General features: G+C 46.2%; 1 protein-coding gene across 8 annotated transcripts in view; it reads right to left on the bottom strand.

Annotated features, from left to right (window-relative positions):
- The window catches only part of NUDT22 (nudix hydrolase 22), a 30,326-nt gene that overhangs the window by 4,621 nt on the left and 9,817 nt on the right, over positions 1-15,888 (bottom strand). For 2 of the 8 annotated variants that reach the window (XM_066582808.1, XM_066582809.1), the window contains 5 exons: positions 10,690-10,923; positions 7,901-8,490; positions 5,093-5,200; positions 4,134-4,231; positions 3,954-4,047 (listed from right to left, as the gene is read on the bottom strand). In XM_066582808.1, coding sequence (XP_066438905.1) covers positions 3,954-4,047; positions 4,134-4,231; positions 5,093-5,200; positions 7,901-8,485 — 885 coding nt within the window. In that variant the 5' untranslated portion in view covers positions 8,486-8,490; positions 10,690-10,923. Of the gene's footprint in view, positions 1-3,953; positions 4,048-4,133; positions 4,232-5,092; positions 5,201-7,900; positions 8,491-8,802; positions 8,816-10,689; positions 10,924-12,146; positions 12,384-15,888 lie in introns of those variants that run through there. The other 6 variants (XM_066582806.1, XM_066582805.1, XM_066582807.1 and 3 more) reach the window with 5 other exon arrangements.

Below are 15,888 nucleotides of genomic sequence, written 5' to 3'. Positions count from 1 at the left end.
TATTTTTAAAGGGAATGAACTGCTCACATGAGGTGATTAGGATCCTTTTGAACTTTTCCCATTTTTCCTCCGTACTGATATTTTTGAGGATGTTGTCCCAATTAATGTTACCGATAGTAGTTCTAAGCTCATCAAATTTTGCTTTACTAAAGTTTAGTTTCTTTGTCTCTCCCTGATAAGGCTTCCTATTGATTGACAGCTGGAAGTTGATTATATTGTGGTCACTGTTCCCCAAGTGTCCCTCAACCTGCACCCCCTTTATACATTCGGTTTGTTAGTTAGTACTAGGTCCAGAATGGCTCTCCCTCTTGTTGGTTCCTGCACAAGTTGGTTCAGGTAATTGTCTTTAATTACTCTCAAGAACTTATCACCCCTGTGAGATTTGCAGGTTTCGTTCTCCCATGTTATATCTGGGTAATTAAAGTCCCCCATGATAATTACTTCGTTTCGTTTTGACACCTCATCTATCTGCCTTAGTAGTAAGTCTTCAGTTTCTTCTGTTGCTTTTGGTGGTCGATAGAAGACCCCTATCAGGATTTTGTTATTTTTTCCTCCCTGTATTTCTACCCACAGAGATTCCACCTGTTCGTCTCCTACCCCTATATCCTCCCGTAGCCTCGGCTTCAAGTTCGATTTGACGTACAGACATACCCCTCCCCCTTTCTGGTTCCTTCGGTCTCTTCTGAAGAGATTGTACCCCTGCAAATTCACCGCCCAATCGCACTTATCATCAAGCCATGTTTCAGTAATTCCGACTATATCATAACTTTCATCAGTCATTCTTGCTTCAAGCTCGCCCACTTTACCAATCAGACTTCGTGCATTCGTGGTCATACAATTTATATCATTTTTTTTGTTTTTTAAATTTGTTTTGTTGCTATTCGTACTTATGGCTGATCTATCAGTTCTAACTGTACTAACCCCACCCCCTGCTCGTCCCCCATTCCCTTTGCTTGGACCCAGATCGCTAATTACACTGGCTACCCCACTATATCTCATTTTGCCCTCCCCCCCAGTCCCTAGTTTAAACACTCCTCCAGCCTTCTAGCCATCTTTTCCCCCAGCACAGCTGCACCCTCCCCATTTAGATGCAGCCCGTCCCTACGGTAGAGCCTGTAGCCGACCGCAAAGTCAGCCCAGTTCTCCAGGAACCCAAATCCCTCCTTCTTACACCAACTCCGGAGCCACTTGTTTACCTCCCTAAGGTCCTGCTGCCTTTCTAGTGTGGCTTTAGGTACAGGTAGTATTTCCGAGAAAACTACCCTGGAGGTCCTCGCCCTGAGCTTGGACCCTAAGTCCCTGAAATCATTTTTGAGGGCCCTCCATTGACCTCTAACTTGTTCATTGGTGCCAACGTGCACCATGACCGCTGGATCCTCACCAGCCCCTCCCAGTAATCTGTCAATCCGATCCGCGATGTGTCGAACTCGAGCGCCAGGAAGACAACACACCGTTCGACGATCCCGGTCTTTATGGCAGATTGCCCTCTCTGTCCCCCTAATAATTGAGTCCCCCACCACTAGAACCTGTCTAGCCTGCCCTGCGCTCCCCGTCCCCGTCTCACTGGAGCAGTCATCCCCCTGGCGTTCAGAGGGCGTGTCGTGCTGCAGCGGTGCTGGCTCTGTAATGGCATCCCCCTCATCTGCCAATCTTGCAAATTTGTTGGGTTGTGCCAGTTCAGGACTAGCCTCCCTGGTTCTCTTCCCTCTATCCCTCCTTCTTTCTGTCACCCAGCTGACTGCCTGCTCCCCCTGCTCTTCCGTACTACCGTCCGCCCCCGCCTCTACCCCAGCGAGTGCCTGCTCAGTGAGCACCAAACTCCTTTCCATGATGTCAATGGCTCTCAGTGTTGCCAGTTGCCCATTTAGATCCAGAATTTGGGCTTCTAAATGTTCGACGTGCACGCATCTTGCGCAACAGTATGCACCCTCGATCGGCTGATCAAGGACCGCATACATTGCACAAGTAGCACACTGGATGACATTGCCAGGCATGGAGCTCATCCTAATGGGGATCTACAATTTACTTGTGGAAGTAGTGAAGATAGACTTGTTCACACTCCGCTCACGCGCTGCTGCAACTGCTCAACCGCTGACCCGCTGCTGCAACCGCTGACCCGCTGCTGCAACCTCTCACACCCTGCTATAACCGCTGACCCGCTGCTGCAACCGCTCACACCCTGCTATAACCGCTGACCCGCTGCTGCAACCGCTGACCCGCTGCTGCGACCCCTCACCCGCTGCTGCGACCCCTCACCCGCTGCTGCGACCCCTCACCCGCTGCTGCGACCCCTCACCCGCTGCACCCGCTGCTGCGACCCCTCACCCGCTGCTGCGACCACTCAACTGCTCACACGCTGCTGCAACCGCTCACTCGCTGCCGCTCTCGCGCAAACGCTTACCCGCTGACACGCGCTCACCAAATTTTTTTTTTTTTTCCCCCCTCACAAACACTTAGACCCCCAGACACACACACACACAGAAGACACAATTAACCAGATACACAGAAGACACACAGCTCACAAACACACACAGAGGTAGAGGTAGAGACTTATCAGCTCACTCTGCCCTCCTGTCTCAGCTGCTCCGTTCTGGTCCCCTCCGCTGGTCCCCTCCGCTACTGCCGGTCTCTGTTTGCTGCCCCTGCACCTGCTTCTGCTCCGGCGGCCGCTCACTCCACCTGTCACTCTGCCCTCCTGCTGCTGCTCCGAGACCCGCTCCGCTCCTGCACTCCTCCTGCCGGCTCCTGTCACCTTCGGGCGCCGGTATCGGCTCCTCCGCTGGTCCGATGTCTCCCTCAGACCCCCCGCTCGTGCCTCTGCCTCGGCGCGCTGCTACTGGCGTCTGACGTCACTTCCGGTGTGTGGCCAAGAACCATGTGGCAAAAAATACAAGCCTACACAATGGTAGACATGGCTGGCCCAACTTTTGTGAAATGTTAAGGTGTGCCATTCATAACAGTTAGTTAAACCAGGCTGATGCTATTACACCAGCCTGGACCTCTTGGCTATACTTTGAGCTCTGCCATTTGCTCCTTACCTGTGACATTGTCTGTTGGAAATTCCTCATTGGGGCCTTCATCTCCACTGTGTTAGATCTCCTATGGTATATGGTGGACAGGGAGGTGTGTCCCCTGGTTGGCCAAAAAGCCATGGTGTGAGTATATTTACCCCAGTCACACCCTTTCCTGGCTGTGGTTTGTTCTGGATCCAGTTTGGTGTAGGAGTCTAGCTTTATGTTGTGTCAGATGGGTGTAATCTGTTTATTGGTATTTGAGCCTAAACTCTAAGTTCTGTTGGTGTTTGACTAGATCCAGATTGGAATTCCTGTTCTGTTTGGTGTTGTTTGTGCCGCTCCGTTCGTGGGTGTTTGGTGTGTATGCGGTCATCTGTGCATTGAGTACCTCTGTGGCTTATTTTATATCAGTCTAGTTCTGTCCTATTTCCCATTTTCCATATAGGGACAAACTAGGTCCTTAGGTACAAGACATGGGGCCGTTCTTCTCAAGACGATTGCCCTACTTATAGGCAGGGTCTGCACCCCAAAAAGTTGCTAGGCATCATTTTGTATTTTATGTTTGTCAGTTTGTGGTCACTCTTAGACCGCACCGTTATGGTCTTGGTGTGACCCCTTTCTTAGTTTGTTCATGCAGGCCAGGTGAATAAAGGGGTTAACTTTTTAATTAACTGGAAAAATGGCTCACTTTGAACTTCTATGTTCTATTATGAATAGAATACTGTTATATGAGATTTCCAAATCATTGCATTCTTTTTTTTTTTTTTTATTTACTTACATTTTAGACAGTGTCCCAACTTTTTCTTGGAATTGAGGTTGTTAAAACTATGGTACATTATATCACAACTTTAAAATATGGGAATAACCTTTTGACATTTTTGTGCACATGGTAAAGTATGAAACCACGTATTTTTTACCATAACATGCCATGGATCTAACCTTTTTTTCAAGAAAAATAATTTCTGTTGATTCGCTTGCTTCTGGACCCCCCTGCAAGTACCTCTCCTTCACCTCTTCTGAAGTCAGACTGCACCTGAAAACAAGCATGGTAAAATTAATTAAATAGATATGTAAAAAAATAAGAGGAACCAGATTATGTGCATCTAAAACTGTACTCACCTGACATAGAATTCGGCACTGGGTCGTCCTGCGCTGATGTGATTACAAGCAATGCCCAAAAGAAGAGGTTCACTAAGAGTAGACACAGGTAAATTAACCTAAAAAAACCCAAATCATATGCAGTGTAAATAGGTTGTATTATAACATTTAATTAGCTTTATATACCTTAAAGAAACTCTCTCACCATCTTTTTGCAACCCTATCAGAAAGCAGCACCAGGTAGTGACGGCTACACGGATTACAGGGATATACCTGCTGTGTGGATCTGTGCAGTAGTTTTGAAGAAACTTGCATATACTGTAAATCAGTAGCAGCTCATGCATAGAGGACTACTTAAGGTAGTCCTGGATATTCATGAGCTGCAGGCTAGCTACACCCTTCCCTTCAACCACTGACTGACAGCACTGCTTATTCCGGTGCATAGAGAGAGCTGCCAATCGTTGGCTGGAGGGCAGGGTAGGTGTGGCTAGCCAGCAGCTCATTAATATGCGGGACTAGTTCTGTGTCTTCTGGCTAATAAAATGTAAGTTTCTCCAAACCTATTAGACCAATCTACACAGCAGACATATCACTGCAATCCGTGTGACCGGCACTACCTTATGCTGCACTCACTGAGGGATGCAAAAACAGTGATTCTTTAGGGAAAAAGCTCTACTAAGACAATAGTCCCTACATACTGACACCCTGTGGTCACTTCATATACTGCAGCTGTGGTCTATAGGAGATGAAAGGCAACCTGGACTTAAACATGGAAACCACTAAATTCTAAGTTTTTGATGCCTACATCTAGCACTTCCAGTCAATACTCCCAGATCAAAGAGAAGAGATGAAAGAAAGTGATTTACATAGAAACAGACAAGGTTTTTCCTTTTTAACAAAGACCGTTATGGATGACGACATACAGAAATGTGAAAGGCAAGAGGGTAAAATGTGCAGTGAAAGTGGTAATAGGCCGTCACCTCATCCCGTATCTCGTTTAGAATGGATGAAAACAGCTCTCTAATCACCAATTCTGGCTTTAGAACTTCTAAGCTCAGCTCTTCCTCTGGAATATTGGGGGCAACAGCCTGAAATAGAAGGCAAAAATGTAAAGTTAAGACGGTTTTACATTCCATGCTACAGCACTTAATATACTCATACAATCTGTTGTCCTCAAAGTAAAGTCACCCTCCCCTCATACCCGATATAAACTAGTTTTTTCCAGAGCTTAGAGTCCAGATCAGGCTTCCGCCCAACTACGGTAGAAGCGAAGCTTCCCATACACTCCAACATGGAATGAAGCAGAGTAACTATTTCCCTTGTAGGCACCCAAAATAGCTACCTATAAGGCTGGGTTCACACAGGGCGGATTTGCCGCGGCCGCTAATCTCGAGATTAGCCAGCCATGTGGACGAGATTTCTCAGAAATCTCGTCCACACGGGACGGCCAATCTGCTGCGGTAAGTCCGGCTAAAGCCGCGGCTGCGGCCGCCGCAGCCGCGGTTTTAGAATATGCAGCATGTCTATTTACTTTTCTTTTTTGTTTATTTTCGTCGCGGCCGCGCTCTCCTCTATGGGAGCGCCGGCCGCAACGGAAAAGCGAGCGGCGGAAATCTCGCGGTTTTTGCTGCGGCCAAACCACGAGATTTCCGACGGAATACGCCCCGTGTGAACCCAGCCTAAGGCCGGTTTCACGCGACTGAGAAAATCGTGCGAGACTCGTACGTTGACTGAATTATTTTGAATGGGGTCATATACACAAAATCGCACATTATTCTCAATAGGCACGGCAGCAGCGCTAGCCCAATTGAAAACAGCTTTGACAGCTGCACCGGGGACTCCACCCCGTAGGGATGCGAGGCTGTTTCCACGTTAAAACGCCTCGCATACACAGGGCTTTCACATGAATGGCGAGGGCAATATTGGGCCATGATTCACGTCCCGATATCGTCTTCGCCCATGTGAAATCCGCTTAAGAGTCTCTTGTTCTTAATCCCTGGGTATAAACAGATGATGGGAGAGATCTCTGTATTGTCCCCTGATATATTTATACATAGTTATTAGGTCGCCCCTCAGCCGTCTTTTTCTAAAAGTAAATAATCCCAATTTTGGTAACCTCTCTGGGTATTGTAGTCCATCCATTCAATTTATTACTTTAGTTGCCCGCCTTTGTACCTGCTCAAGCTCTGTTATGTCCTTCTCGAGTACCAGTGCCCGACTGTCCACAATATTCCATGTGTGGTCGGACCAGTGACTTGGTCATGTGCCCCATGACCTCTTCTGATGCACCCCATGATCCTATTTGCCTTGGCAGGAGCTGTCTGACACTGGTTAATGCAGTTAAGCTTACAGTTAACTAAAACCCCCAAGCCCTTTTCCCTGTTAGTGTTACCCAGTTGTTTCCCATTTAGTGTGTAATGATGACATGTGTTCTTCTCTTGTGTTAACATCTTTACATACTTTTGGGTCATCCGCAAATATCGATATTTTACTGTACAATCCTTCTACCGGGCCACTAATAAATATATTTAAAAAAATAGGGCCAGTACTGCCCCCCTGTAGTACCCCACTAGTAAAGGTGACCCAATCAGAGTATGTACCATTTATAATCACCCTCTACTTTCTACCACTGACCAGTTACTTACCCACTTACACACATCCTCACCAGACCAAGCATTCTTATTTTATATACCAACCTTTTATGTGGCACACTATCAAACACTTTGGAAAAGTCCAGATACACAAGATCCAATGACTCTCCCTGGTCCAGCCTAGAACTTACCTCCTCATAGAAGCTGATCAGGTTGGTTTGAGAGGAGCGATCTCTCATAAACCCATGCTGATATGGAGTAAGGGTGCATTCGTACGGGCGAGAGAGAAAGTGTTTAAAAAAAACCTCAGACCAATATTATGCTTGTAAAATGGCTATTCAGGATGTGAGCACAATGCATTTTTGCTTATAAAACGCATCACCTCGCATCTATGAACTTGAGATGTGATTTTTTTTTTTAAAGATCCCATAGGAAATAAAGGGCGATTCCTTATAAAGAATCGCTCAAAAATAAGACATGCAGCATCGCTGCAAGAGAAAAAACAAAACACCACAATCACGCATATGAATGAGAATATATTTCAATGCGTTATTAACACGCACAAGTTCCATCCATATTGCTATCGGACAGAACTTGCGCGTGAGACTCGCCTATGTGAATGCACCTTTTTTATTGAGGTCCTCCAGGATAGCATCTCTTAGAAACCCTTCAAACATTTTACCCGACAAAAAAAAAAAGAAGTTAGACTTACCGGCCTATAGTTTCCTGGCACACTTTCCAACCCCTTTATGAATACTGGCTATGTGCCAATTTAGTGGAGGCTGTTTAGTTACACCTCAGTTATCAGCTAAAGTGCGCATACACAGACTAGAGTGAACACAAAAAGGAGGACTACAACCATAGCAAATGTTTTTATGTGACGTTTAACAATTGATGCTCTCTAGACAATGACACACATTATCTGGAAATTTTCATCTGATACATAAACACAATACGTTTGTGTGAATGATCTGTCATTAAGTGAAAGATTGATCTTCGGGTCATTGAACATCTAGTAAAAATCTGAACTACTATAACGGCCAATATGGACTAAAATGTGAATAGCTGATCATTCAGTGGTGGTTCAACCATCAACCAACCTCTGTCTAGTGTGTGTGGCCTTTACCCTTTTACTACGGGGCTGAGAATGGTGTTACTGGGTTATGATTTCTCAGTTCATTTCCATGCTTCCTTTACCTTAGGTTCAGGGTGTCCTCCCGGTACATCAAGCTGACCTGCGGCCTCTCCCACTTTATGACTTCTTCGCAGCATGACAAAGTGTCCATCTTTACACTGTAGAGCAGCTCCTACACCAAGTGGCTGTGCCAAGTAGGCTTGAGTGTCCCCAAACTCTTGCCCTCCCTTTTCCTGTAGGACACTTGCCTCACCTGACCAGTTGGTTCCCAGAAAGTCTCTGTAACAGGTTAGTGCCAGATGTAGGGTAAGTCCTCCTCCTTCGTCCAGAGTAGCTCCATTTTCTCTTCCTCCATTTCCACCCTCATTCTCGGTGCTTATTTTATTTACTTTCTCCCCGTTCTGCTCGGCTGGATCCTCATCTCTTGCATCTCCGTCAGGCAAGACAGAATGAAGTCTGAATTTTGCTCCATTAAATACCCATGGTTGTTTTCGTTGACGTTCTTCCCAGTCCAGGATAATTCGTTCTTCCAACGGGGGAGGAAGCCGACGTCGCTGATATAGTGGGGAGAGTTGAGCATGAACTTTACGTTGAGGAATCCCTTGAGGGGTAGGACTGCAGTACAAGATGGAGATCTCAGGATCCATGGTGCCTGCAGAGTGAACATGAAACTGAAATCATCCCCAAGAAGTCAGAAATATATTACCACTCCATGTCACAACATAATAGTGTAATCCATAGTGCCGGTCTAAAGAATCGCTGCAAATAGACCACATAATGAAGGCTTCATTTCAGCTTCATTGCAGTTGATCATCCCAAGATTGCAATGTAGTCCTCAGGCTGCATAACATGTACTACTGCCCATTGTGGCTACTGTAAACTCAAAGGCATTACAATCATGGATCAATAACAGTGGCAATACACAACATACTATCTGTCATAATGTAATATGGAGCTCCCTTACCCTCCCTTCCTCTAGTAAGGCCTAACGTATTTCAGACTAGTCCTATACAGCAACTTTGGCTACTGCGACATCGGGTCACACGACCAAAGATAGTTGTGTAGCCCTGCAACCCTGCACCATCACTGAAGCCAATGGCGTCACGGTGCAAGTCAAAGGTTGCAGTGACTGTGACCCGCAGGTCACAAAACAACAAAAAATTTAAAAAGTGCTAATAGTAATCGTGTAATGACCCCCACAGTGGCCTCAATAGTTGCTACTGGGGCAAATAAAGGGGTCACTATCACTACTGGGGCCACTGTGGGGATCACTATTACTACTGAGGGCAATATAGTGGACACTATTACTATTGAGGCCACTCTGCACGTGGCAGCATACCTCAAGCTGACTTAGGCCTCATGTCCACGGGCGGATTAAAATTGTGCAATCTTTGTAGAAAATCCACAGTTCAAGCCACCCATAGCGAACCATGGGCGCCCGCAATTGAATTTACACATGCGGACATGTTTTCCGGATTCTGCATGTGAAAAACACATTGCAGCATGCTCCATTTTAGTGTGGATGGCTTCCATTAAAGTCAATAGAACTGTCAGACATTGCGGACGGACCACGGACTCCCCAGGAGTTTGAAAAAAAAAAACAAAAAAACTGTACTACACATGTGTGCCGGCCAGCATTTCCGCACACATCCGCTGTACAGAAAAAAGAAGACTCAGACAGATACGCAGGGTCCTCAGCCGCGGGCAGAGTCAGATTCCACTTTGGGCTCCCGCACACGGAATCCGACTCGCCCGTGGGCATGAGGCCATAGGCTATGTTTACACATGGCCCTGTACTTTGTATAGCGACGGGGGTAAAAAAAAAAATATATATATATCATACATCGCGATAAGCCCCGCCTCCTGGTGTTTGTAATAAATAATTGGGTTTTGGGTTGCAGTTTGGGCACTCGGTCTATAAAAGGTTTGCAATCACTGCCCTAAACTATTCCCTCTTTTGCAAACGTGGATATGTACGTGCAGTTTTTGCTGCTCTCCCCAGTCCGTTCTGTCTCACCTGCGACCCAGAGGGGTCCCTGGTTCGCCAAGCAGGCTGCCCCTGAATGTGCAGGGTCTTCTCTGCAGAGTAAAAGCAGTCTCCTCTGGCAGGGAACACACTGCACATTGGGGGCTTCATGGGATAATCCCTTTATCATTAGGAAGTCTGGCTACAAGGTCTGCAGTCCCAGCCTCAAACTCACCAAGTATTGGCAGCTCTGAGATATACATTCAAGTCAATGAACAGAGAAAATTCAGAAGTCTGAGACACGCCAAAGCGAGTTTAGCACTTCATGAAGCCCTTTAAATTTTAGAAATCCCCTATTTTTAATAATATATAATAATGTATCCATATTGCACTTCTGTGTGTCCAGAGGGGTCCATGAACCGCAGGCATATCACCCATAATAGATATATGCCAGGTGGAGGTAGTATAACACCCAACAGGGGATCTCTAGCTATTACTCTATTCATGTTCCTATTAGGTATCCTGAGTAGGTGTGAGCGCAGCATTACGCTTGAAGAACACATTACGGACACGGAGGTGGGGAGAGGCGAGTATATAACGAATAATGTTACTAAATGGGGAAGAGGTTACAACTCGGACGACCCTTTTAAGGCTCTGATGTCAGTGCCGCCCTGTGTACTCCACCACCATATCTGCGTTAATAGAAGCTAGAACGGCCTTCTAGCTGGCATATAGACTTCCCCAAATCCACGTCACCCACAAGGAATGCCACATTTATAGGTGCTCTTCTGCAGGACTACTACTCTCAACATATAGACGAGCAGCTATATTCAATGTCAATATGTACATACATATCTATCTATATCCTCCGTATATCCGCATTACCTGCTCATCACTCAGCCCCGCCTCCTGCGTGCTCATTGGACACAGTTACCGGCCGCTATGTATCATCACAGCTACAGATAGGTTCTTCCAAGCAGTCCACTCCAGAAACTAACCCTTTCACTGCTCAGTGAGGACAATTAGAAGTTATTGAATAGCCCCCAAGTCCTTTAGGCTGTGAAGAAGTGCAAAGGATACACTGAGGGATTTCCGACAGACAACAGCTCAGGGCGCTTTCTGCAATGACAGGAAGAAGGCAGCACATTGTGAGAAACACATTAAGACCAGGATTCAAATGTTGATCTTAATAGGATTGGCGCCAGCACAAGCCCTTCATATATTAAGTGCATCTTGGCTCCATGCACCTACGTAGACTTGTGATCTGCGATGCAATGTGTAATAGCGGCCGCGATTATGCCTATACAGCGTATAATAAGCCGAGCACTGGCCACAGACAATCAGCAGATTGCCTCCACTTCTGTCCTGTGCTCTCCCCTCACACCTGCGGGGTACATGGGGCCCTCCAATGGAACGGATACTGGGGGCCACACTACAGTCACCTGGAAATATTAGCTGTTCACCTTGCGTCGCACTATAAGGGACTTCTGCCGTAAGCGAGGCTCTGTTCGCATCACGTTACACCTGGATGTACAGCGTACCGTGGAAAAAGCTCCCGATGTATACTTCCCAAGGAAGGTTCAGACATGACCCGGGAATACAGGGGGTATAGAGCCATAGGAGGGCTTTTTTATATGGGAGAAGTTGTATCTTCCAATGTTACCATTTGATGTACCAATATATATATAAATTTCTTTTTTCAATAGCTTAAAAAAATGTGGTGCAAAATATAAAAATTAACAATTCTGCAATTTTTATTTTATTCTTGTTTTGGGGGGAGAATTGGCATATTATGGTGATACCAAAGTTGTACAAAGTGTGGTCGACCATGCACGATCAGTACATGGTCGATTTCAGTGGGGCTGATCGAAAAAGTTGTGGTCCCAGTGACAGCGAAAAGGTGGGCTAGTGCGCCTGTGCGACCAGTGCTCCATTCAGTCACTTCCTCAGTGCAAGGGGTGCAGTAAAAAGGACAGGGGACCCCCATTCTAAAAACTAGAAGGGGTCTCAGCAGTGCGATCCCCACCAATCAGCAAGTTATTCCCGATCATGTGAATAGGCGATAATGTGTAATTGTTGCACAACCCCTCTAAGGGGTTAATAATATGGTGAGCCCTTGTCTATAATAAATCCATTCATAGAAAAATCCGCTGCACAAAACTAAAGCCCGGCTCCATGAAAAGTCTGCATCAACTTCTGCAGTGTGAACAAGCCCTAAGGAGGACTACAACTCCCATCAGGTCTTGAATGTCCTCTGATGCCAATGCATGCCGGGAGTTGTAGTTTTCCAAGAGATGGATCGGAGGGCCACAGAACCGTGTCTGGTAACCCCTGAGACTCACCCTGGCTCCTTCCTCACATCTCCTCCACAGGTGTCCCACACTCTGAGCAGCCCTGTTTCCTTCTGGGTCTGCCCATGGTGTGGCCTCCCTCGCGGCCGTCTGCACAGATGCCAGTGGGCAGCGGGGATCAGCTTGTCGGCCTGAGGCAGCCCTAAGTAGCTGCGACCTGATAGGCGAGAGGGCGGAGAGGAGAGAGAAGGAGCCTCCTGCGGATGGCAGCTATGTGACTGGGGTAGTGGCTGCCATCCGCAGGAGGCTGTATGAGCCTGCATGTGCCCGCCATGCCCTCCAGGCCGAACACAAGGCGCTGCAGGGTGACCGGCCATGGCCTAGTCGGCTACCTGAAGCCTGGGCTAGTGCCGGCTATAGAGCGGTCTCCATGGTAACGCAGCCACAGGATACATGAGGTGGTCAGTAGTGTAGGACCCCCATAATATACTGAGATCAGTAAGAAAATGGGACATAATCCTCCAGGCTGGCCGCAGGCTAGATGGCCACTGTGCAAATAAATGTTGGCACCCATCGCACATTATAGTAGGTATAACTGTGCTGGGATGCCACCTCGGCTAACAGAGGCTCCACCAGCCGAGCGCGGCACAGGGGCTAGCGCAAAGCGGCCCATGAGTAGCAGCCCACCCTTAGGGCTCATTCACATATGGTGGGTTTACTGCAGATTTTATGGAGAGGAAAAACTCTGCCCAATTTTGTGTGGATTTGGACACATATTTTGATGCGGATCTGCAGCAGATTTTACCCGTTTAACTAAATGGGTGAAATCTGCACCTAAAGCTGTGGGTTTGTTGCAGACTTCCCTGTTGTGGAAGCTCTATAGCAAATCCGCCACATGTTACTGCACACTAAGGCCTCATGCCCACGGGGAAAATTAAGAATTAAAATCCGGAGCGTTTTTCCCGCACACGGATCCGCACCCCATAGGAATGCATTGACCACGCGCGGATGGTATTTAAAAGTGAATTAAAAAATTTCTGGAGCATGAAAAAAATGGACATGCTCCATTTAGGTGCGGATCACGCGTGCGGGAGCTCATAGAGCACACAGCTCAATTGATCTCCCGCATGAAAAATAAAAGACAATTACAGTGCATCCGCAGCCCAAATCTGCGTTACAAATCCGCAGCGGATCTGATTATCCTCGTGGGCATGAGGCCTAAAGGCTGCTGCAGACGAGCGTAGGTGTATATACACTCGCGAGAGCGTGACGTGATTGCACTTTTTCACACATATCCATGCATTCTACTGCGCTTTTCAACCCTGCTGGGACCATTCACATTGACACTGGACACACCCGCGCCATGACTGAACCCACTGAGCAGCCTAATTAGTCCCGGTGTCCTCAATTAACATTGCGAAATCGCACAGTTCCGTGTGTTATTTTGTGCGGACAGGAAGACGTCTTCCAGACAGGACTCCTCCGCACATGAGATCTCCCTATCCTTCTGCTGCAACCCCTTTTTATTTTTCTCCCCCACTATAATAATGTGTCAGCTGTGGCCCCACTTAAGAATAGTGACCCCCTCAATAGCCCCACTTATTAATAGGATCCCTGTGTGCCCTCTATTAGTTATAGGACCCCCTTTGTGCTCTCTATTAGTTATAGAACCACCTGTGTCCCTTCTGTTTGTTATAGAACCCCCTGTGTGCACTCCATTAGTTATAGAACCCCTGTGTGCCCTTTATTAGTTATAGGACCCCTGTGTGCCCTCTATTAGTTATAGAACCCCTGTGTGCCCTTTATTAGTTATAGGACCCCTGTGTGCCCTCTATTAGTTATAGAACCCCTGTGTGCCCTTTATTAGTTATAATACCCCTGTGTGCCCTCTATTAGTTATAGGACCCCCTGTGTGCCCTCTATTAGTTATAGGACCACTGTGTGCCCTCTATTAGTTATAGAACCCCCTGTGTGCCCTCTATTAGTTATAGAACCCCTGTGTGCCCTTTATTAGTTATAATACCCCTGTGTGCTCTTTATTAGTTATAGGACCCCCTGTGTGCCCTCTATTAGTTATAGGGCTCCTGTGTGCCCTTTATTAGTTATAGGACCCCTGTGTGCCCTTTATTAGTTATAGGACCCCCTGTGTGCCCTCTATTAGTTATAGGGCCACTATGTGCCCTCTATTAGTTATAGAACCCCTGTGTGCCCTTTATTAGTTATAATACCCCTGTGTGCTCTTTATTAGTTATAGGACCCCTGTGTGCTCTCTATTAGTTATAGGACCCCTGTGTGCCCTCTATTAGTTATAGGACCCCTGTGTGCTCGCTATTAGTTATAGGACCCCCTGTGTGCCCTCTATTAGTTATAGAACCCCTGTGTGCCCTTTATTAGTTATAATACCCCTGTGTGCTCTTTATTAGTTATAGGACCCCTGTGTGCCCTCTATTAGTTATAGAACCCCCTGTGTGCCCTCTATTAGTTATAGAACCCCTGTGTGCCCTTTATTAGTTATAATACCCCTGTGTGCTCTCTATTAGTTATAGGACCCCTGTGTGCTCTCTATTAGTTATAGAACCCCTGTGTGCCCTTTATTAGTTATAATACCCCTGTGTGCTCTTTATTAGTTATAGGACCCCCTGTGTGCTCTCTATTAGTTATAGGACCCCTGTGTGCCCTGTATTAGTTATAGGACCCCTGTGTACCCTCTATTAGTTATAGGACCACTGTGTGCCCTCTATTTGTTATAGAACCCCCTGTGTGCTCTCTATTAGTTATAGGACCCGTGTGCCCTCTATTAGTTATAGGACCCCTGTGTGCCCTCTATTAGTTATAGAACCCCTGTGTGCCCTCTGTTATAGGACCCCTGTGTGCCCTTTATTAGTTATAGGACCCCCTGTGTGCCCTCTATATATATAAAGCTGAAAGCCCTCACTGACTCACTGACTGACTGACTCACTGACTGACTCGCCAAAAGTTCTCCAACTTCCCGATATCGTAGAAACATGAAATTTGGCACAAGCATAGATTATCTCCAAAATAGGAAAAGTAATTGGTTCCTACTCGATTATTCGATTCTAGCGCAAAATAATTGGCGTCAAAATTTTACGTACATAATCTAAATCTGTCACTTCCCAATGCCTTAGAAACTTAAAATTTGGCACGAGCATTGATTATGTCATAAATAGGAAAAGCTTATGGGTCCCAACTCGATTATTCAATTCTATGCGCAAAAGAATTAGCGTCCAAATTTTACGCACGGAATCTAATTTTCTCACTTTCCGGTGTCATAGAAACAGGAAATTTGGCACGAGCATTGATTATGTCATAAATAGGAAAAGTTCATAGGTCCCAACTCGATTATTCAATTCTATGCGCAAAAGAATTGGCGTCAAAATTTTACGTGCGGAATGTAATTTTTTTTTTACTTTCCGATGTCATAGAAATGTAAAATTTGGCACGAGCATTGATTATGTCATAAATAGGAAAAGCTAATGGGTCCCAACTCGATTATTCAATTCTATGCGCAAAAGAATTGGCGTCAAAATTTTACGTGCGGAATGTAATTTTTTCACTTTCCGGTTGTCATAGAAACGTGAAATTTGGCACGAGCATTGATTATGTCATAAATAGAAAAAGCTAATGGGTCCCAACTCCATTATTCAATTCTATGCGCAAAAGAATTAGGGTCCAAATTTTACGTACGGAATGTAATTTCTTCCCTTTTCGGTGTCATAGAAACAGGAAATTTGGCACGAGCATTGATTATGTCATAAATAGGAAAAGCTAATGG

The sequence above is a fragment of the Eleutherodactylus coqui genome, chromosome 11 (genome assembly GCF_035609145.1).
Source record: "Eleutherodactylus coqui strain aEleCoq1 chromosome 11, aEleCoq1.hap1, whole genome shotgun sequence".
NCBI lineage: Eukaryota > Metazoa > Chordata > Amphibia > Anura > Eleutherodactylidae > Eleutherodactylus > Eleutherodactylus coqui.
This window is presented reverse-complemented; position numbering and strand designations above follow the sequence as displayed.